A 22,451-nucleotide genomic window follows, 5' to 3' on the forward strand; every position below is an offset into this window, starting at 1 on the left:
TGATCAACATATCAAAGAGAGATTATTGTGCTATTTTCCTTTCTATTTTTTAAACAAAATTTCCAATCTAATATATTGTGTGCATTCTTAGTCTTGTTAGAAAGAAGACTACAGGCCTGGAATCTGCAGCTTCAATAAGGACGAAAGTCTTTGTCTGGGGCTTAAATGATAAAGATCAACTGGGAGGATTGAAAGGTTCTAAGGTTTGGATCTTGAAAAATTAAATTATATATAAATTAATTGTGTTTCCTGATTTCACTGTCATAAGCAAAAACATGAGGGAACCTGTAAGAATGGTGAGTAGGACAGTAGTGGATGGCTGCCCATGGAGGCTGTATGTGGTTTGGACTTGCACTGGTTGCTTATTACATAAAATTTTGCATTTCTGTTACAGTCTCAGATGTAAGTGAACAAGGCTGGCTGTATTGAGGATTTTGGCTTTGAAAATAACATGAGATCTAGAACAGATCTAGATCTAGAACAGATGTTAATGTGTAGTGACTTCTGTGATTTACAAATCAAAAGAATATAATAAGAGCATTTTTACTGGCATTTGTTGTGAAATTGAGGATATAATACATCTGTGTATCTTGCAGAATGATTTAAATGATCAGAATATCATTCAAAATACATTAGGCAAAAAGACTAGGAAAGGTAGTCTTTACAGGGTAGTCATTACAGCAGTCATTACAGGGTTAACTTGGAGTTCTGGTGACGACTGAGTCTGCAATTTGTGAAGCTCCTCCCACATCCACTGGCTTCCAGATTTCAGACTCAGTCGTTCTGGTTAGACCTATTTTGGCTGAGCTGGAAATTATTCTTTAAATTAGATAATAATTCCTTTTGGTAGTTAGTTTCTTTACTTCTTTGCAAGATTGCAGAGCTCCCAGGGACCTGGTTGAGCTCTGCTTTCTCCAGTGAGACAGGCTCACGCCCAATACCGCTGAGGACCGCTTTTTTCAGCGGTGGGTCTGCCGGCTGGTAGACCCAATTTGGCGTCCCTGGGGTGTTGCTCCATACGCTTTCTGGCTGTGGCTTACTCTGAACTCAGCAGGCCTGGAGAATCAGCGGTCCGTGTGAGGCTTCTCCAGAGGTCTTTGCAGGCAGCACTGGAGCTTGGTAAGCCCGTTCTGGCTTGCTTCGGAGGGTTTTTTGGGCGTTCCCCCTCCACCTTTAAAGGAGCCTTGCCTTTGTGGAATTTTTAGTAGCTTTTTGTGGCTTGGTTTTCATTTGTGGGGGCGGCCATTTTGTTTCCTTTGTGGCGGTGGCCATTTTGTTTTCCTTTGTGGTGGTGGCCATTTTGTTTTCCTTTGTGGTGGTGGCCATTTTGTTTTCCTTTATGGTGGCGGCCATTTTGTTTTCCTTTGTGGGGGCGGTCATTTTGTTTTCCCTTGCGGGGGCAGCCATTTTGGTCTATACTCCACTGAGTGCTGGCACAGGAACTTAAACTCTTTCCAGCCGCTTCAAGCCAAGCCTTTCTATGGCTTCCAAGCCTCCCTCTTGCCCTTCTAAGAGACCGGCTCCATCTCAGCCCTCAATTTCCTCATCTACCCGTTCGGATTCGGACCATTCTAAAAGGAGCAAGGTTTCTGTTTCCAAAGCCCAGCCTGCTCAGAAAGGGTCTCGATCTAGCGAAAGGGTGGAGGCTCAAAGTCATAAGTCCCTGGAAAGGGCAACTGAGAAAGCGGTTCAGCAGGCCTCTAGAGGGGAGTTTCTCCAGTCTCCGGCCATGGAGGCTTCTGCTGTGGAGCCTATTGCTTCTCCTAATCAGCCTGGAATGGCTTCCTGGTCTCCAGATGTGAGCACAATTCCTCCTTCTCAAGCTGAGGCTAGTGCTCTTTTTGGGGCTGTTCAGCATTCTCCTCCACCTCCCCATATTTTTTCTGTTGTTTAGGTTATAGCTTCCCCTCAGGTGGCCCCTCAGGCTCCAGTCTTAACTCCTCAACAGGAGCCAGTTCATTCTCCTCCTGAACCTATCGCCATCCAGGGAGAGACTTCTCTTCCTCCTTCTGGGAACCTCTTGATTTAGCAGCCCTTATTCAATCAGCTGTGCAGCGGGGCATTGCTGCAGAAATACAACATAGAACTGGATCTTGGGTTTCAGAACAGGCCAGGACTCATGGGGCTTCACTCACTCAGGGTTCTGCTGACCTTGAACAGGCACAAGAGCAGGATTATTCTGGAACCTGTGCCGGTCAGGGGTCTGCTACGGGGGAGGAGCTAGATAAGCCTGGTTTATCTGATGATGAAGATCTTTCTCCTGATCAACCTTCATTCATTGGGTTATTTAAACCTCAAGTTTTCAGATCCCTTCTCCACAAGGCCAAATTAACCACTGGCCTGGGTCTCCCTTCACAGAAGCCTGACTCTTCGGGTGTGGAAGCAGGGGCCTCCTCTTCCCTATTTGAGGAACCTACTCCAGAAACACAGGAAATCCCAGGTCCCAAGATGTTTAAGGATGTTATTACTAGACAATGGTCAGCCTCAGTTTCTGGGCCTAATCCTAGTTCGGTGGACAGGATAAGAGGAAAGTCCTGCCTAGCTTGTCCCGAAGGTCAGAAGGTCGACCTTCCCCTTCTTCCTTTCGGCCCTTTCGGAACCCCCCCCCCCTCGAGTTTTCCTTCCTCCAGATCCCAGAGATTTCAATCTCCCAGGCAAGATAGATCCCAGGACAGACAATTGGGTCCTGGATTCCGCGGCCAAGGTCGCAAATCTTTCAGAGGGGGGAAGGGTCGTTCTTCCCGCAGGTTTCGCTGACTCTTTGCCCGACCCTCCCATAGGAGGCTGCCTGTCGCTCTTTGCCAGCCAGTGGGAGGCGTCGACCTCAGATGCCTGGGTCAGGGAGACGGTCTCCCAGGGACTATCTTTAGAATTTCTATCCACCCCCCCACAAGATTCCTCCGGGTCCCTCTCTTGCGGGACAGGTCTCAACGGCTTCTACTGGAGGAGGCGATGGCGCACCTCCTTCAAATCTAGGCCATCGAACCGGTTCCAGTAGACCAAAGAGGACAGGGGTTCTACTCCCGCCTGTTCCTCGTCTAGAAGTCATCGGGGGGTTGGAGGGCCATTCTCGACCTGAAATCCCTGAACCGTCGCATAATCTACCGTCGGTTCAAAATGCAATCTCTTCAATCCATCCTAGAATCCATCAGGGAGGGAGACGTCCTCACGTCTATCTATCTGACGGAGGCGTATCTTCACGTTCCCATCTGTTTGGCCTATCACAAATTTCTTCGCTTTTGTCTGGCGTCTCATCATTACCAGTACAAGGCTCTTCCATTCAGACTCTCCTCGGCTCCCCGAGTGTTCACCAAATTGATGGCAGCACTAGCGGCCTCCCTCCGAGCGGTTCCCATTCGGATCCAGTTTTACCTGGACGATCTATTGATCCAGTCCGGCTCGGAGAAGTTAGCGCATCAGGACTTGCTCACCACCATTCAGGTCCTGAAAAGTCACAGTTTCTCAATCAACGAGGCGAAGAGCCACCTGGTACCTACGACTCGTATTCAACATCTGGGGGCCATAATAGACTCCATCCAGGGCAAGGTTTATCTGTCACAAGAGCGCCTGATCAGTTTGCGGTCCCTGGTGGGGCAGGTCTCTCAAGGGCAGCCAGTTCCAGTGTGTCGGCTGTCGCAGCTTCTCGGGAAGATGGTGTTCTGTATAGGAATCGTCCCTTGGGCCTGTCTCCATTGCAGGGCTCTGCAGTGGTTCCTCCTACCTTTTCAACGGTCCCTCATGAGTTCTTCCGACACCCTAGTTCGACTATCACCCAAAGTTCTTCTTTCTCTAACCTGGTGGGTGTCTCCGGCCCTATCCAAGGGACGTTTGTTCAGGGAACCTCCTCTGTTGGTCCTGACCACCGATGCCAGTCTCTTCGGCTGGAGTGCACACTTGGGGAACCTCTTTGCTCAGGGTCGCTGGAGCCAGGCCGATCTATCCAACGGTATCAATTGGTTGGAGCTCAGAGCCATTCACTTAGCTCTGAGGGCATTCCAGGACCAGCTGGAGGGCACTCACGTTCTAGTCAGGACAGACAATGTAGCAGCGAAGGCCCACGCGAATTGCTTAGGGGGAATGCAGTCACGACGTCTGATGAAGGAATCCGACCTGCTGGGCCTATGGTCGGAGAAACACCTGGAATCCATCAGAGCCGCCCACATCTCTGGAGCAGCAAATGTGCGAGCAGGTCTTCTCAGCAGGGCCACAGTGGACCAGGGCAAGTGGCGTCTTCGACCAGCCATCTTCTGCCATATCTCCCAATGGTTCGGGGCTCCAGCTGTCGACCTGTTCGCCTCCAGCAAGAATCATCAGACGAGCAGCTTCTTCTCGCGGTTTCCAGACCAGAGGGCAGAAGCAGTAGACGCCCTTCAGAGTCCCTGGCCACCGGGGCTTCTGTCTTTCCACCATTGGTGATTTTTCCCAAGGTCATCCGGAAACTTCTCGTTGAGGAGGCCGAGTTGATAATCATCGCCCCCCATTGGCCTCGCCGTCCTTGGTTCACAGACCTGGTTGGCTCAGTCGGTGGCTCCTCCTTGGCGTCTTCCTCAAGACAAGAGAGCTCTCAGTCAAGGAGATCTTCTACATCCAGACATCGAGTGGCTTCAACTAACCGCATGGAGGTTGAGCGGCAAATCTTCCGCAGTCGAGGTCTCTCGACTGACATCATAACTACCCTTCAGGCATCTTGTCGGGCTTCCACGAACCGCATTTACAACTCCACCTGGCTGTCCTTCTGCCATTGGTGCTCTCACTCTGGCCTGGTTGCTTTAGATGCCTCAGAAGAGCAGGTCCTGGGGTTCCTTCAAGTTGGGTTAGCTTCAGGTTTGGCTTCTAGCACCCTGCGCAGACAGGTATCTGCCCTTGCCTCGATTTTGTCTTGTGGGTCTTCCCTGCCCCTTTCCAGACGTCCACTCATTAGGGGGGCCTCTAACCTTCGCCCTCCTACTTTACACAGATACCCTACCTGGGATCTCCCTAAAGTTCTTTCTGCCCTCGCCCGTCCTCCCTTTGAGCCCTTGAGGCGGGTGGGTTTACGGTTCCTTTCTTATAAGGTGGTTTTCCTGGTTGCCATAAGCTCGGCTCGCAGGATCTCTGAATTGGCAGCTCTCTCTTCTCGTTCGGACCTTTGCATCTTCCATTCGGACCAAGAGGTTCTCCGATTAGATCCTTCCTTCATCCCTAAGGTTAATTCCCCATTCCATAGAGCTTCGGAACTCATCCTTCCCAACTTCTGTCCCTCCCCTTCTCATTATAGGGAACGGACCTGGCACACTCTGGACGTTCGTAGAGCCCTCAAGATTTACCTTAGAGGACTTCTTCGTTCAGGCGTTCAGAGAGTCTCTTTGTTTCTTTCCTACCTTCCTCTATGGGTCTGAGGGTTTCCTCTCCCATCCTGGGTCGGTGGCTTAGGGCCGCTATTACCTCTGCTTATGAGGCTCAGGCATTGCCAGTGCCTTCCTGGGTCACTGCTCATTCCACTCGTACTGCTGCCACGTCCGCGGCCTGGGCCACTTAGGCATCCCTGGAGGATATTTGCCGGGCAGCCACATGGTCTTCCCCTTCTCCGTTTATTTGTCACTATAAGTTGGATGTATACGCTTCTGCGGAGGCGGCCTTTGGCTGCCGAATTTTGCAGCAGGTGCTTCAGGGGGATTCTCTTTCGGACCGGTAGTACCCCCCAATAGAGGTTCTGCTTTGGCATGTCCCTGTAATGACTGCTGGACCCTCGCTATAGTAGAATGGACGTTGTCTTACCTGAACGTCCCTTCTGCATAGCAGAGGATCCAGCAGTCATCCCCACCCTATCCGGTCCTTCTTCTTCTTCGTTTGTTTCCACGTGTTTCGTGGTGGTGGTGGGGGTTCTTTCTGTTCTTTGTTGTGGTTTTCCCAGCTCAGCTATTCGGTCTGCAGAATCTCCCTTGTCAGAAGGAGTGGATGTGGGAGGAGCTTCACAAATTGCAGATTCAGTCCTCACCGGAACTCCAAGTTAACCCTGTAATGACTGCTGGACCCTCTGCTATGCAGAAGGGACGTTCAGGTAAGACAACGTCCATTCAAAGAAAAGTAAAAATGGATGGAACACTGCTAACAGATAGCAGAGCAACACCATTTGTAAGAAGAATAGGGAATAATTAGATCATAGCGATAACTATCCAAAAAGAATACTGAAGGACTTCAATATAATTGATGAAATGTATTTTTCAAAATAATTATTTCTCAAGAAAGTACCTGGGGAGAAACAAATTTACCGTATTTTTTGGAGTATAAAACACACTTTTTCCCCCCTTAAAAGAGGGTGAAAACTTGGGTGTGTCTTATACACCAAATGTAGCCCCGCCCAGCCTCTCAAACGGAGGTTTCAGAGGCTGAAAAAAAAGCCTCTCAGAGTTTTCAGAGGCTGAAAAAGAAAGCCACAGAGCTCACAACCAACGAACCTGTTGCTAAAGTTCATCTCTGGGAACAGCTGAGTGGGAGTATTCCGGGAGGCTGGTTGATCCACCAATCAGCTTTTTTCTCCTTCCCCCCCCCAAAAAAAACACGAAGGTGCATCTTATACTCCAGTGCATCTTATAGCCCGAAAAATACGGTAAATAAAAAAACTTATTTCAAACATCTAAAATAGCCAGCTGGATATAAAGATTATTGAATGCGAAAAGCAATAAATCAGTCCGCTTTAGCAATGAATTTTCTTGTTTATTTACATTTTACAGATCAAAGTGCCTTCCTTTTCTGAAACCCTGTCGGCTTTGAATGTGGTACAAGTAGCTGGTGGTTCAAAAAGTCTTTTTGCAGGTAGGAAAGCTTTTTACTATGCATTTTGAAAGTTACATAAGATATAATTGAGAACAAGACCTTTTATTTCTGCCAATTTCATGGTCATGGAATCAAAATTACCTTTATGTTTTAGTAACTGTGGAAGGTAAAGTGTATGCCTGTGGAGAGGCTACAAATGGAAGGCTTGGACTAGGCCTCTCAAGTGGAACGGTTCCTATTCCCCGGCAGATTACTGCACTCAGTAACTATGTAGTCAAGAAAGTCGCTGTTCACTCAGGTACTAACATTTTTCTATGTTTGACAATCAATAAATAAGTGAAATGGAACTCTCTTTGCAATGTCTCCTTATTCTTAATCCACTGTATATTTCTGGTGATGATTTGTGAGAAATGCTTTGGAAAATACAACTGGATACACACCAGGCTGGTCTTTTCTCTGTTATACTCAAAACAAGGAAGTATACACACAAGAGAGGCGTGATGGTTTAGTCTTAACAGATTCTTCTTGGAAAGCTTTCTTCTGGTATAGAAAACAAGTGATTTGAAACAAAGATTTGTAGTAGAAATAAGCCGAAAACAGTAAACTCACCATATAGATAGAAAGTTGTTTTCTTGTCCTCATTCAAAGTAGTTGAAAATACTTACATTTACTGACATAGTGTAAAATAGTGGCTATTGCAAATCATTTGAAAAAGGACATGAATTTGGGAATGGACTTAACAATGAAGATAAAGCTCATTCTTTCTCGCTTAATATGATACTCATGCTGGCATATTGAGTTAATAAGGTCTCAAGAGGAGGTCCTAGGAAAATTCTTTGTTTCAGCAGTTGAAAGACTGATACCATTCGGAGAAAGGGAAGTTTGGATACAATTATGTGCAAAATGTAAAACAGTGCATGTTTTTGTTTTTTCCTAATTTTTCCTAATTTTTTCAATCAGAAACAATTAAAAAAAACACTTTTTCTCAGTATTATGGTTTAAGTCCAGCTGAGAATTGCAATGGGTTTTCAAGTTTATTTTCTTCACGAATGAAGGCGAATATACATGTCCCAGGATAATGCTGCAGGATCCAATCTGGGTCGGTCACCAGGACCAGAAGTTTAGTCTTCCAAGCTTTCAGACTCATGCTGGAGCCCATCTTCAGGGAACTTCTCTCTAGCAGAGTGTGTGCTGCTCTGTGTGTGGTATTTATATGGTGCCTGTTGTATGTGGCTTTTTAGATGCTGATTGGGGTATGTTGATGGCTGGCTTTTAAGTCCTTGGCTGTCATTTGCTTGTGCTGCCTAGCCCTCGCCTTCTAACTACGTGATATGCTGGTGATAAATCAGCACTCCTGTTTACTGACGAGGGGCCTGTTTCCCAGGCTTCAAGCACTTCCCTGGCTGTTTGTGTGCCTGCTTGTACAACAATCTTAGTAGCTGCAAATTGAATGTGTGTCCTTGTTCATTGCAATGCAAGGCTATCAATGAGTTTGGGTCTCCTTGTCTGAGCACTCGCTTGTGTTCTTGCAATTTGATGGTTAGCTTCCTCCCCGTCTGTCCTACATAATCATAGAGACAGTCCATGCAGGGATTTGGTACATTACAATATCTCCCACCTCCAACTGATTTTTGCAATGCATAATTTGTTCTCATATGGTAGCCTCTGGGTGGTGTGCAATGCCCACTTGCAGATCTCGGAAGCTGCGTTCTACAGCTTCCAAAATGTTTTTGATGTATGGCAGGGTGTGCCATGTGGTTGGTCTTGTGCCTTGTTTTTTCCTTTCTCCCCCCTTTATTTTCTTCGGTGCAATTCTCATTCACTTTCAGTGTGACTACTAATTGAGCCAAATCAATTTTAATATTAGCACAAACTATTGATGATGTGTCATAAGGTCTTTGTCATAAATGAGCATACAGCAAAATTAATGTTATTGACAAATAGGTTGAAATAGATACATTTTATTTGGGTTTTTTTTTCTTCCTTTAATGCTATTTTCTCCTTTTTTTGTACTCTGTCATTCTAGGTGGTCGCCATGCTATGGCTTTAACTGTTGATGGCAAAGTATTCTCCTGGGGAGAAGGAGATGATGGAAAACTTGGACATTTCAGTAGAATGTAAGGATGTTATTTTTGCATTTGTATTGCTGGGTGGTTGTTATGCCTAATTCAGTAGTTTATGAAGAGTGTTCTGAACAATCAGGAAGCAGTAAGAACTGTAAAGTTGATCTTAAAATGGTTTTGTTTGATACAAGTTAGTAAAAACAATATTTGAAAGACAGTTGCTTAGTGATAGTGATAATCCTTAATTGTAATTTAAGGATTAAAGTAGAATTTGGTTATTTGTTACAGACATTTTGCCAAACATTCCTTAAAAAATTAAAAATGATAAAAACCCAATGTTCAGTATACTAGAATATTTATATTATTAATGTGTACTTTCACTAAGTAAATTGATTAAGCCACAAATAATAATTGGGTGATTCTCTTATATTTTTAGGAACTGTGATAAACCAAGGCTGATAGAAGCACTGAAAACAAAACGTATTCGAGATATTGCCTGTGGCAGTTCCCATAGTGCTGCTATTACTTCAAGTGGAGAATTATATACATGGGGGCTTGGTGAATATGGTCGACTAGGACATGGGGACAATACTACGCAACTTAAACCAAAGATGGTAAAACCATATTCTTAGGACATTTTGTCTGTCTTAAAACCTCTGTCTTTTGAAATAAAATGAAATAAAACTATCCAATTGCTGTCACTCAAAAGGCAGTGAAGGAGCAAATTAAGTCTCTGTGGAAGCTTTCTTTGATATTTACTTGGATTAGGAGATTTCAAGACAGTTTGTGTCTGTTACAGAAGGTAGCTGTTAGGTTTGTTCCTATGTTACAAACAGTAGCTTCCCTTTTCTTGGTAACTTCTAGTAAAACATGTATACATTTTGGATGAGTCCTGTTTTTTCTTCATGTAGGAAGGCCTTAATTTGTAACAAATCAACCTCTATTGGCCAACAATTTAGGATTTTGAAATGAATACCTTGTTTAAGTCTTGAAATTAATATGCTTCAGTTCACTTGCTTCCTATGTTGTAGGTTAAAGTACTTCTTGGCCACAGGGTCGTTCAAGTTGCTTGTGGAAGCAGAGATGCTCAGACTCTGGCTTTGACAGATGAGGGTAAGAAAATCATTTAGAATTGCTGTTGTCCCAGAAAACTGGTTCTGGCTGGTGTGCAACACCCAATAAACCACATACTGAGGTGGAGATTTGCAAAAGCTTTATTCTGCGCATAAGAAAGGACACGGGAATCATACCCACTAGGTCTGTGCAAAGACCACTCCATCAATAGTACAATTTTTATAGATACTTGTCCATGGACCCACCGTAAGCCAATCCTTCCTATCACCTTATAAAGTTTTGTTAATATTGTTTAGCTTGCATTTGCAATGTTTAGCAATCATCAGCACATTTGCCCCTAATTTCTAGTAACAATTTTAGGGGAGAGGGGTCTTTTGCCTTTTCCTTCATTCCTACATTGTGGATGTATCACAGTTGCAGTCTTTAATGCAGGTCTGTTCTACTAGGTCTAGTATTTTCCTGGGGAGACGGAGATTTTGGAAAACTGGGTCGAGGAGGAAGCGAAGGATGCAACATTCCTCAGAACATTGAAAGGCTGAACGGACAGGGAGTTTGTCAGATTGAGTGTGGAGCTCAGTTCTCTTTGGCTCTTACGAAATCTGGAGTAGTGTGGACATGGTATGTCATGTATAACATTTAAAGTAATTATATAAAATTAAATATGCAAATATTGTTCTTTTCATGTTGGATTTCTTACCTAATTATCGTAGACTGAACTAAATTTGTAGAAAAGGCAGAATAGAAATAGTGAATATTTTATAACAGAAATGGCACACACTATTCATGAGATTAATTATTTACCATCAAGAAACTGAGATGTTAGCTTCTTCTGTGAATGTTTTCTGTGCAGATTTAAAGAGGGTATAAATTTCACTGGCTTTATTAACATCCAGCACTTCACTACTAGTTCTTTGCTTTGACACATAAAAGGATACATAAGATGACTTTCATCTATACACCCTCATGAAAAATGTAAGATAAGATGAATGTGGCTTTTAAACCTGTAAGCAAAAATTTTACCCTCATTTGAATGTCCTTTCATTCCCTTCTCTTCAGTTGCAGAACCACTTGTAAAAAAAAAAATGAATGGAATGGGGAAGGAAGGTTTGGATATACAGTAGTATGGAAAAATCATTATGAGATCTAGGCTTTACTTACTCCCTGTTTCCCTTCCACTCAAGGACAGGCAGACATTTTTATTTTTAACTCTAGGTTTTCATTTATGTTTGCTTTAAATGCTTAATAATATATAGGAGTTCTAAAATTAGAATTTGCTATCCTTAGGGGCAAAGGAGACTACTTTAGGCTAGGACACGGCACTGATGTCCATGTACGAAAACCCCAAGTAGTAGAAGGTCTGAGAGGAAAGAAGATAGTACATGTAGCTGTGGGTGCTCTCCACTGCTTAGCCGTCACAGACACTGGACAGGTAAGGAAAAAATCAATTTACTTTGAAGACTACTATTTGGTAGTAAAACCCCATTTAAAACAACAACCACAACAGAGTAATTTTCCTTATTGAGGAGCTAATTAAGCTTTTTGCTATAGATAAGTAAATACAGAAGTATGGAATAGAGCAATAAAATGGTCTGATTAACGATTGCCACTATTGAATATTTTTTCTTTTTCTTTTCCTCCTGTTCAGGCATTAATCCCCTTTTCTAATAGCATTATAGCATATTTTTTAAGATTTTAAAACATTTTTATAGCTAAAATACATATGTCATAGATTCTTTGCTATGCGGTTCGTTATAAAAACCTAAATAAATTCACATTTGGGAATTTGTTGATATTTTTGCCTAAGCTATTAAGAACAATCAGTTCATTTCATTATACACTTAAATATTCTAGAACAAATATATTTACTAATTCAACTTCTTTCTCTTAATTATAGGAATTCAAAGTGCTATTAAATGAAATGGAAATCTAAAAACATAATAAAACATTTAAAAAAAAATCTCAGTCAGTAAATTAAAATTAAGTAGAAATAGAGCAGGAATATCACGTTCTGTTAAAAAGAGATTTTCATCTTTTTGGAGCAGTCCAAGTCCCTGTTAGGAAATAGAATTCTCCAGAAACTACCATAGCTGAAAAGATACGCTGTTCAGATATGAATAAACACTACTCTGTGTAGGAGTGTTGGACTAAATGGGTTAACATTTTTCCTGGCATTATTATTCATACATGCTTAATTTGCAGTTGAATGTTTTTGGCAGCCAGTAGTCTTGTCTATATAGATCATTCCTATTCCATAATTTGTTCTAATGTTGGTTAATAGGAAATAAAACATTTCATTTTAGCATTATTTGCATGCTGTTTTTATAAACATTGAAAGTTATTCCTGTTGAATGAGATATTTCCCACGCTTTTTGTTTGCTATCCAGCTAAAATAATGAAGGCTTTTATAATGTTTGATATTAAAGTCCTTAAACAATTAGTCTGTGCAGTACAGTGAAGAGGCTAAGCTATCTCCTATGTACATACACACATGTGGAAAAAGTAAGCACATGTTAAATATTAAACGAATTACATATTGATTTCTCCTAAAATATTTTGAGAGTAGCATATGTATGCTACAGGAAAGATAAATTTGTTTGAGAATCAAAGAAAATTATTTGATTTATTGGCAGGTATATGCTTGGGGTGATAATGATCATGGACAACAAGGCAATGGAACTACCACAGTCAACAGAAAACCCACTCTGGTGCAGGGTTTAGAAGGCCAGAAAATAACCCGTGTTGCATGTGGATCTTCCCATAGTGTGGCTTGGACAACAATGGATGTTGCTACACCATCTGTTCATGAACCAGTTCTCTTTCAAACTGCAAGGGACCCTTTAGGCGCATCTTATTTGGGTACCATAAAGTTTAACCTTTCTTTCCTTAAAGATAAAAATAAGTAGGGCAAGTAGTAAGATAGAGAAATTACAGCTGTATTTTGGTTGAAGCAATCATAATGGTCTTAACTAGTACTATATAATCCATTAAATCTGAAGCATAGCTTGCCCTCTTATACAATTCTTCTAGAGAAATAATTTATATGATATCTGTATACTTAGTAAGGAGAAGAGTTGATGATATTTATCAGAAAATAGTTGGCGTAAACAGAATTCAGTCTTCAATATTTGTTTTATTTTATAATAAATCATCTTCCACACTCGTTGAGGTTGAAGATCTTTTTTATTCTCTAGGTGTTCCATCAGATGCCGATTCTTCTGCTTCTAGTAACAAAATCAATGGTATAAACAGCTCTAAATCTAACCGACCTTCACTTGCTAAGATCCTTTTGTCATTAGATGGAAATCTTGCCAAGCAGCAGTCATTATCTCATATACTGACAGCACTACAGATCATGTATGCTAGGTACGCATGTATATAAAGATATATATGTAAATGCATTTACAAATTAACAAACTGCTCAAGGATATTAGCTTTGTTTAAGTACATGTAGGAAGTTTTGAAGAAAAAATTCTTATTTAATGAAAACTGAAAAACAACATGTTTTGAGATAGCTTTTTATATGTCTTTGTAACACTACAAAGTAGTCTACCTATCTGCTTCTGTGGATTGCAGAATTATATATATCCTATTGACTGATTCTTAGGTCTGATATTTTTAAAATAATAATTGGGCATATTTCATTGAAAATATTGACAAGTCATTTAAGCTTTGAGCTTGAAAATATTTGTAAAATTCTACAAGTCCCTTACTGTGTTTCAAATAATAAAATTTGGAAAAGAAATGATAGCTAAATACTTATATCTTAAACTCTTCCAATGAAAATGTTTGGGATGAGAGACTTCTTTGTGTAAGTGTATGTATTTTGCTGATAGATAAATTGTCACAATCCCAAACTCTATATCAAATGTATTAAAAAAAATGAAGATAGCACCTTTTCTGCCATATAGTATAAGACACCTGTACAATGCAATGGAAGAATCTGTTAAATATTTTTTTCTTTTGATTTAGGGATGCTGTGGTTGGAGCACTGATGCCTGCAAGTATGATTGCACCAGTAGAGTGTTTGTCCTCATCTCCTGCGCCACCTCCAGACCTTGCTTCCATAGGCAGTGCTCCTAGCCTGGATGAAAGCATGCTAGCAATTGATACAGAGGACAGGCAGAGCCCAACACCTTGGCAAGACAGGAGGGTGGAGGTAATCTTTTCTCAGATATATGTTATGATAAAGACACTTACCATTCTAACAGGCTGCGATCTAGCCGGTAAGCTTTAAAACCAATTGTGTAGGACAAACCACTCCCCTATTACAATAAAAAGTTCCCAATCACTTAAGAGATATCCATTTTAATATTTCTCAGTTAAATTCGTGGTTTAAATATCCAGGCCAGAAAAGTTCAAAAAAGAGAATCTGATTTGAAAAGGTCATTAAAATAAGTAACAAGGCATTCAAGCTTACTCTGGTTGGAGGGGAGCTGTTTATTGTTGTTATATTTTGTTTTGGTTTGGGGGTTACAGAAAAGAAACTATAGGTAGTCATTAAGTATTAATGCAAGACCTTAATTCTTCAGTTGGGGATTTCCAGAGTCCTAATCTATCTGCCGTATCAGGCTCTCTCTTATTAGACCTCTGCTGTTCTGCTTATTAAGGTGGCTTCTGCAGAAGATGCCTTGACTCCCTCTGCTGTGACCCCCTCTGCTTCAGCAGCCTCATCTCGTCCTTTCATTCCTGTCACAGATGATCCTGGAGCAGCCAGTATAATAGCAGAGACAATGACCAAAACCAAAGAAGTAAGATCCTCATTTGTACTGATTACACACTTAACTAGATTTTCTTCAAAAGTAATTGAATATAGCTGAGGATTGAGAGATTTGTGGTGAATATCTAATGAGAAATGTCATATGCTTATTGGCCACATATCATAGACTCTGTTTTTCTGTAATTATAACAAAAAGCATTTACCTGTTTTACGACATTTAATTTAGAGTGAATTATTAAAATTCTGTAGAGCTGTCAAGTAACAAATTGCTTTCACCATCTTCCAATGATAAGAATTCAGCTTCAGAAAAAGTATTTTCTATTTTAAAATTTCTAAATTTAGCTACTCTACAAACTTTCTGTGTATTTTGAAATGCTAAAACTTTGATAGTTAAATCAGAAATAAGTGTCTAAAGCTATATAAACCAAAACTAAATATTAATACATGTTGGGAATTTGCACTTTCCTCTTTTCACATCATTATGGTACTCTGCCTTGTCTTCCATTTTATTTTGAAGGATGTAGAAAGCCAAAGCAAAGTCTCTGGGCCGGAGCCTCAGTACTTGGATGAATTCACCAGTCTCTTGGTACCAGATGATACCCGAGTCATGGTTGATCTATTGAAGTTGGCTGTATCAGGACGAGCTGGAGAGAAGGGGAAAGACGTTCTTTCTGCTGTGCTGTCTGGCATGGGTACTGCTTATCCTCAGGTAAATTAAATTGTTGCTGTATTATTAATTCTGTACTTGTTGCTAATTAGTTGCTTTGAAACGTGCTGAAGGGTTTACTTGGTGCTTCTAATGTCTTAATTATTACACTCCTATTGAAAATTTGAGGGTTGATGAACCAAAATATAAAGAGTAGAGAAAGAGAAAATAAGAATAGGCCAGCCCAAATTAGAGAATAAGTGTCCAGGACTGAGAATAGTTGTATCTGTAAGGTAATGTACCCAATGGATAGGCAATCAGTGCCTTCAAGATGCAATCACTATAATTCCTGGGCATTGTTTATGCTTGAGGGCACAAGGCTGATCATCTAGCTTAGTGATTAATCAAATACAATGACGGTTTTGTCTCATTTCACCCCTTTGAAGTTATAAAAAAATAATGGTCCTCTCAAACTACTGATAGATCCAGATAGCTTTCAGAATAGGAATTTTCCTCTTTCCTCTGTTGGTGATATTTAAAATGTTTTCGACTGATCCCTGGCATAGGGAAATAATCCCGATGATAAACATTGTTGCTTCTGAGCACTGTGGCCAAATTATCCCCTGCTCTCCTGAAAGCAACGAAGTGGAAAGAACAGCAACTTCAGTACAAATTAAACAATTCTCAGGATGACTCAAATTGGTTACAGGTGAAGACTATTTCACTTGTATTCCTTTGGTGAAAGCAGCAAAGAACCGTTTTAGATTTTACTCAGAATAGGTGTTTCTTTCCCATACTATGTGTGGCATCTTCTCCATCTTCTCCTTGATGCTGGAGAGAAGAACCAGAGCAGCATGGTGGCAAACTGTGGACATTTTGCAATATTCTTTACTGATAAAGTCACTTATATCTGTTTCACGTTAGACTCTAATGTTGGGCAGAATTTACCCTGTGACTTTGAACCAATTGTTTTCCATTTTTTTCCAGTGTGTGAAACTTTAGAAATAGGATCTCTGGAAAGATGAAGATTACCACCAGACCAGTTTATTGTCTCTTCTTTTGAGGCTGATAACAAAGAAATGTTATAATTAAGGGAGCTAATTAATGCTGCCTCGAAGGAAGAATGTTTCTCTGCCAGTTTAAAGACAGAAAAGATAGTATTATTTCAGAAAACCTACATCTGGGTAATATCAACCAGTTTCAAGTTTACCATTTGTGGCTAGAATAATAGACAATGTGATGGCTCTGCAACTCTAATATCCTTGAGAATTCCGATCATCTTGATCCATTTAATTTGGGCTTTCAACCAGGATATGAAACTAATAAGATTGCTAATTTCTTTGGCATGGATGATCTAGACCAGTGATGGCTAACCTTTTTGCCATTGCATGCCAGGAGAGGGGGTGGGTGGGGGAGGTTCGCACGCACGCGTTCCCACACCCACAATTCTATGCACCCTGCCCTGTGCATGCATGCACAACCCTTTCCCCCCCACTCCTGGCACGTAATGGGCCCATTTTTCTTTCTTACCTGATTCCAGATCCTCTCTATGCATTTGGGAAGGGCGAAACAGCCTTTCCTACTCCCTTGGAGGCCCTCCGGAGGCCTGAAAGGGCCCATTTCCCAACTCCCGGTGGGACAGGAAGTCACTTTTTTGCTATCCCCAGCCTTCAGAGACTCCTAGAGTTAAAATAGTATTCTAGGATTTAAAAGTAGTATTCTAGGATTTGAGGGCCAATTCCAGTATTTGAGGGACTAAGTCTTACAAGCAGTATTCCAGTATTTGAGGGGCTGCCACAAAGAAGAGGGGGTCAACTTATTTTCCAAAGCACCAGAAAGCAAGAGAAGAAACAATGGATGGAAACTACTCAAGGACAGAAGCAATCTGGAATTAAGGAGAAACTTCCTAACAGTAAAAGCAGTTAACCAGTGGGACAGGTTGCTTTCAGAAGCTGTGGGTGCTTCATCACTGGAGGTTTTTAAGAAGAGGCTGGACAGCCATTTGTCTGAAATGATATAGGATCTTCTGCTTGAGCAGTGGGTTGGGCTAGAAGACCTCCAGGGTCCCTTCCAGCTCTGTTCTGATTGATTTATTGATAAATTGATTGATTGAAGTAGAGATTGAGAGATCATGATATTTTTATCTTGAGAAAGAGGTCTCAAAAGATATCTGATAGTACTTCTCTAATATCTGAAGACTGTCACACAGTAAAAAGTCCTGACGCATGACCTTGATTACTCTAGATTACAGGCCATGAAATAATGGGGTCAATTTTGAGGAAGTAAGATTCTGGTTCAATGTCAAGAAAATCTTTCTGATAATAAGTAAAACCAATTACCTAGTGAAAAGATTGGCTGGCCAATCAGTGGATATGTTCGTGAATAGAATTGATGGTTTGGGGTGAATTCTTTAATTTGGATTCCTGCATTGAATACAGGGATAAACAATGTCTATTATTATCTACTATGCTGTATTGATACGAAAAGGTTGGGAGAAATTAGCAGGCACTTGGAAGTGAAGGACCATTATTCTTCTGATCTAACCGCACTGTTCCTTGCCATCTTCCTCCAAGGAAGCAGTAGATTTGCATTACTGGTGCTTGTTCAGTAAGGATAAAGAAGCAAAAATTAAGATCAGACAATTTAGAAGTATTCTTAATAAATAAATAATTTAAAAAATAGGTTGTAGGATATATTTCAGTCTGTTCCTGTTGGAGTTGTACCACTTTTGGAAGAGCTCCTTGAATTTGGATTTTCGTGTTCTGTAGCAAAAATTTTATTTGAAGAGTTTTGCAATAGTTGAATTGTCAATAGTTGGCCATGCATTGATTCCATTCAGCCTTGAGTGCTGTGGTACACTCTGTGTTCAACTAGCTTTTTGCATCTAATAGTCTGCATTTATGCAGATTACAGCAGCTTGTTCACTAACTTGTGTCCACTATCAGGAATGTATTATCACATGGTGAAAGACATCTGTTGGTTGTTAGTTATTTCCAAGCACAACAAGGTGTAGAACATTTAAAGCTTTAGCCTTTCTAGTCATCCTATCAAGACATTAAGACCAGTAGAACCCTTTTGTCACTTTATGCCATCTGCTTGGCGGGAATATAGGAGAGGGCCATCTTCTGTCTTGTTCCAAGCAAAGGAGATTTTCATCTACCCCCTAGTCTTTCTGCTTTTAAGAATAAAAGCTTAGTCTTTCCTCTTTAGCCAGATATTTTCAGTTAAATTTAACAATAGCTTTTTAAAAAATTAACAGTTTTATGGGGTTTTTTTGTTAAGTCATTCAGTAGGCAGAAAGCCAGGATTTAAATCATATTTAGATAATGATAAAAATTAATGATTGATAATTTGTAAGTCATTTTGTCTGAAGATTAGAGTTAAAAAAAAGCTTTCTTTTCAGGTGGCTGATATGTTGTTGGAACTGTGTGTTACTGAGTTGGAAGATGTAGCAACTGATTCACAAAGTGGGCGTCTCTCTTCTCAGCCAGTGGTGGTAGAAAGTAGTCATCCATATACTGATGATACTTCTACCAGTGGCACTGTTAAAATACCAGGTACTAAAATCTTTTAAAGAGTATCCTGAAATCAGACATAGGATATGTGCTACCATTGTAAGTTATATTGGGAATATATAGTAGTTTTAGCTTTGATGAAAGTGATCTAAAATGCTTCAATTCCTGCTAAGGTCATATAATGCATACTTGATCAGCCCACAGAGTTCTAAGAGATAGCAAAAGGGCAGGCATAATATTATGCAATATAATGATTCGTATAGTGTACCATAATGATGCTGTTGCAGTGCTAGATTAATTTAGAAGCAGTGTTCCTGTATCTATTAAAATTATTTCAGATATCTTGGCTTAATAAAATCATATTACAGATTATTACTAGCACAATTAAATAATCATTTAGAATTTAGCTTCAAGATTGGAGTAGTGGTTCTAAACTATGTGCACTTCAATTAATACTGTGCAATTTTCAGATATTCAGCATGTAAGGTTTAATTATCTTGCCTGAAAAGATCATTGAATCCAACTAAACAATGAATGCAGAATTTAAAGAAAACAAATCTTTCTCCTCCTCCTCCTTCTGAGTCTTTTGATTTTACCCTTGTTGCATTCATTCTTCAGGTGCTGAAGGTCTTAGAGTAGAATTTGACCGCCAGTGCTCCACAGAACGACGCCACGATCCTCTCACTGTCATGGATGGAGTCAACCGGATAGTTTCTGTGAGATCAGGTAATGAAATATGTATGTGACATTTTAAGTTAGAAAAAAAAGTTTTTTTTGTGGCTGAACTTTATGTTGAAGGTATGTAAATGTAACAGAATTATAAATACATTAAAATATTTAATTCAGATACATTTCATAAATTAGAAGTAATAATTAAATTCTCCCCCCTTCCCCCCATCCCTACATTACATTGTACTTTCTGTCATTTTTTTTCCTATTTGAATTTCTTGAATCACCTATTTTTGTTGGTCCCAATTTTTAATGTTGATGTCGTTTTCTGATTATCTCTGCAAAACTTGTATTTGGGGAAGATGTTTTGAAATGGAGTAATCGTTTGGGCCTGAGCATCCCTTCTAGGCATTTTAGTATTGCCCCTCAGTGTCTCAGGAAAAAAAAATATCCAGACTGATTGGATTGTTATATCACCTGCTGCGTTTGGAGTCATGATCTTCAGTGAAGATGAAAAGTTATGACTGGAGGATTATCATGATGTATTGTACTGTTTTATGTGGCAGAGCGAAAATAATAGATTCCCTTCCTGAATAGGTCAAAGATTAAATTGACTACTTTATCTAAATATTTCAGGTCGTGAATGGTCTGACTGGTCTAGTGAACTGCGCATTCCAGGTGATGAATTAAAATGGAAATTTATCAGTGATGGCTCTGTGAATGGATGGGGTTGGCGCTTCACAGTTTATCCCATCATGCCAGCTGCAGGTGAATCCCATGTATTGTTTCAGGATAGAAATATTTCTCTGTACTGGCATATTTGTTCTTTTCATTTTTCACTTGAGTTATTAGCAAGCAGCTTAAATAGCAGAAAAAAGAGAGATTTACTCCTGTGTTAAAGATACTATGGTTGGTATCTAATTTGTAAAATGATAAACTAAGCCAGTGTTAGCTTTTCATCCATTGATGGCAGCCATATGTCTGTGATAAAAGGTTTTTTTTAGATACAAATAAAGCATTAAATGGGATTGCAATCATTGCAGGTATAGTTGGAGTTTACATGAATTGTTAAGTCATTTTCATTCACTTCCCCAACACAGTTCAATTGTATTTGTTTTATTTCTCTAAATAAGAGCACTAATTTTTGATTGGAAAATGGCTAATATTTTGGACTTTTTCCTACAGGTCCAAAAGATCTTCTTTCAGATCGCTGTATTCTTTCTTGTCCGTCAATGGATTTGGTAACGTGTTTACTGGATTTCCGTTTGAATTTTGCTTCTAACAGGAGCATAGTTCCTCGCTTAGCAGCTTCATTAGCTGCATGTGCTCAGCTGAGCGCTCTAGGTGAGTTCACATTTCTATTGAGTTTCTTATTTCTAATACTGAAAAACCGTTTCTTAAGCCTGTGTGCATTTTTCTGTATATCCTGTAGCTGCTGGCCACCGAATGTGGGCTTTACAGAGACTACGAAAGTTACTGACTACTGAGTTTGGCCAATCAATTAATATCAATCGAATCTTAGGAGATAATGATGGTGAAGCACGAACTATGGTAAAATTATCAAGCCTTCCATTACTAGTATCATAAATTCTGTGGCAGACTTAAATCTTAAGAGATACAGATATAAGTCTAAATCTCCCTCACTCTCTCTGTCTCTTTTTCTCTCTTGTTTCTTAAGCTGTACAATTGAGCAATGTTTTGATTTCAGAATGTATGTGGGATTATCTGGATATCTGAGGGGGATAGATGGTTAAGAAATATGAAGCATAAATAAATACAAATAAAAAATTGACTTATTTGATTAAGGTTGACAAATTGTACTTGAATACTGGCTTTGTCAAATATGCATTGTATGCTTCCAATCCTTGGTATAAAATGTGGAAGGCTAAGATGGATAATATTTTCAAACTAGATAAATATCTCTTGGCTGTAAAATATAGCTGAAATGCAACATTAAAAAACTATCACTTCTATCTAATCCTTTTTATTTTTATTTTTATTTTGTGTGTGTATGTGTGTCAGAGTTTCACTGGCAGTGCCTTAGCTGCTCTAGTTAAAGGCCTTCCTGAGGCTTTACAGCGGCAGTTTGATTACGAAGATCCCATTGTCAGAGGTGGCAAACAACTGCTTCATAGTCCTTTTTTTAAGGTAATTTAACATTGGGTGGAAAGATTTAAAAATTAGAAATGGGAATCCTTTAGCACTGCTTGTAAGCAAACCTGAATGGTCAGCCTGAAATTTCATCAGAATATATAGTAGAATTACTTTGATTAAAATGAAGAATGCAACAACGCTAGTCATCGGCTTTAAAATAATCAAATTCTTTTTCTTTCATGTATGAACTGAGCTGCTATTCTTTAAATAAAGAGCAGTGCAATAAATGAAGAATTAAAATCTTTTGATTTTATACTTTCATTGTTAATTGTCTCAATGTATTTCAATGCACCAAAGTGGTTTCTTATTCAATTAATGAAATCCTTGCCATAATATTTGCCCCCACCTCTAGTAATAATACAATGAAGCCAAGGAGACGCCAGTAATAACATCAATCTGATGGGTCCAGACAAAAGCTGAAAGTGTGTTCTTTTTTTATTTGTATAGGTGCTTGTAGCCCTTGCTTGTGATCTGGAATTGGATACTCTTCCCTGCTGTGCAGAGACACACAAATGGGCTTGGTTTAGAAGATACTGCATGGCTTCCAGAGTTGCTGTAGCCCTTGATAAAAGAACACCACTGCCTCGCCTCTTTCTTGATGAGGTATTGGTTTAACATAACGTTTGTTTATTTGGATATTTAAATATTGGTTCTTAAAACAATGCACAAAAGTCTGCTATATAAATACACATTTAAATCAGTTATCTACATTATATTGGGTCAAGACCATGAGGATATATATGGTTTGAAGTCAGTCAGTATTGGATCCCTTGTCATAACTTGGCCTATTTCATAATGGGATTTTAATGACTCATTATAGACTCAAGAGTTTAAACAACATTCAAGCTCAACTGATC

The 22,451-nt window shown here is 40.0% G+C and overlaps 1 protein-coding gene across 8 annotated transcripts in view; it reads left to right on the plus strand.

The window, feature by feature from the left end:
• HERC2 (HECT and RLD domain containing E3 ubiquitin protein ligase 2) overlaps positions 1–22,451 on the plus strand; it is a 112,223-nt gene that overhangs the window by 69,596 nt on the left and 20,176 nt on the right. For 7 of the 8 annotated variants that reach the window (XM_034431378.3, XM_087895327.1, XM_034431379.3 and 4 more), the window contains exons 57-76: positions 92–203; positions 6,714–6,795; positions 6,911–7,054; positions 8,783–8,873; positions 9,256–9,433; positions 9,851–9,932; positions 10,340–10,511; positions 11,178–11,322; positions 12,524–12,749; positions 13,085–13,256; positions 13,863–14,049; positions 14,501–14,641; positions 15,128–15,319; positions 18,660–18,813; positions 19,390–19,497; positions 20,077–20,208; positions 20,626–20,784; positions 20,873–20,991; positions 21,463–21,588; positions 22,042–22,197. In XM_034431378.3, the coding sequence (XP_034287269.2) occupies positions 92–203; positions 6,714–6,795; positions 6,911–7,054; positions 8,783–8,873; positions 9,256–9,433; positions 9,851–9,932; positions 10,340–10,511; positions 11,178–11,322; positions 12,524–12,749; positions 13,085–13,256; positions 13,863–14,049; positions 14,501–14,641; positions 15,128–15,319; positions 18,660–18,813; positions 19,390–19,497; positions 20,077–20,208; positions 20,626–20,784; positions 20,873–20,991; positions 21,463–21,588; positions 22,042–22,197 (2,878 nt within the window). The remainder of the gene's footprint in view (positions 1–91; positions 204–6,713; positions 6,796–6,910; positions 7,055–8,782; positions 8,874–9,255; positions 9,434–9,850; positions 9,933–10,339; positions 10,512–11,177; positions 11,323–12,523; positions 12,750–13,084; positions 13,257–13,862; positions 14,050–14,500; positions 14,642–15,127; positions 15,320–18,659; positions 18,814–19,389; positions 19,498–20,076; positions 20,209–20,625; positions 20,785–20,872; positions 20,992–21,462; positions 21,589–22,041; positions 22,198–22,451) is intronic. The other variant, XM_034431383.3, reaches the window with a different exon arrangement.

This window comes from Pantherophis guttatus, chromosome 5 (assembly GCF_059756535.1).
Source record: "Pantherophis guttatus breed Tessera chromosome 5, ASM5975653v1, whole genome shotgun sequence".
In the NCBI taxonomy this organism is placed as follows: domain Eukaryota; kingdom Metazoa; phylum Chordata; class Lepidosauria; order Squamata; family Colubridae; genus Pantherophis; species Pantherophis guttatus.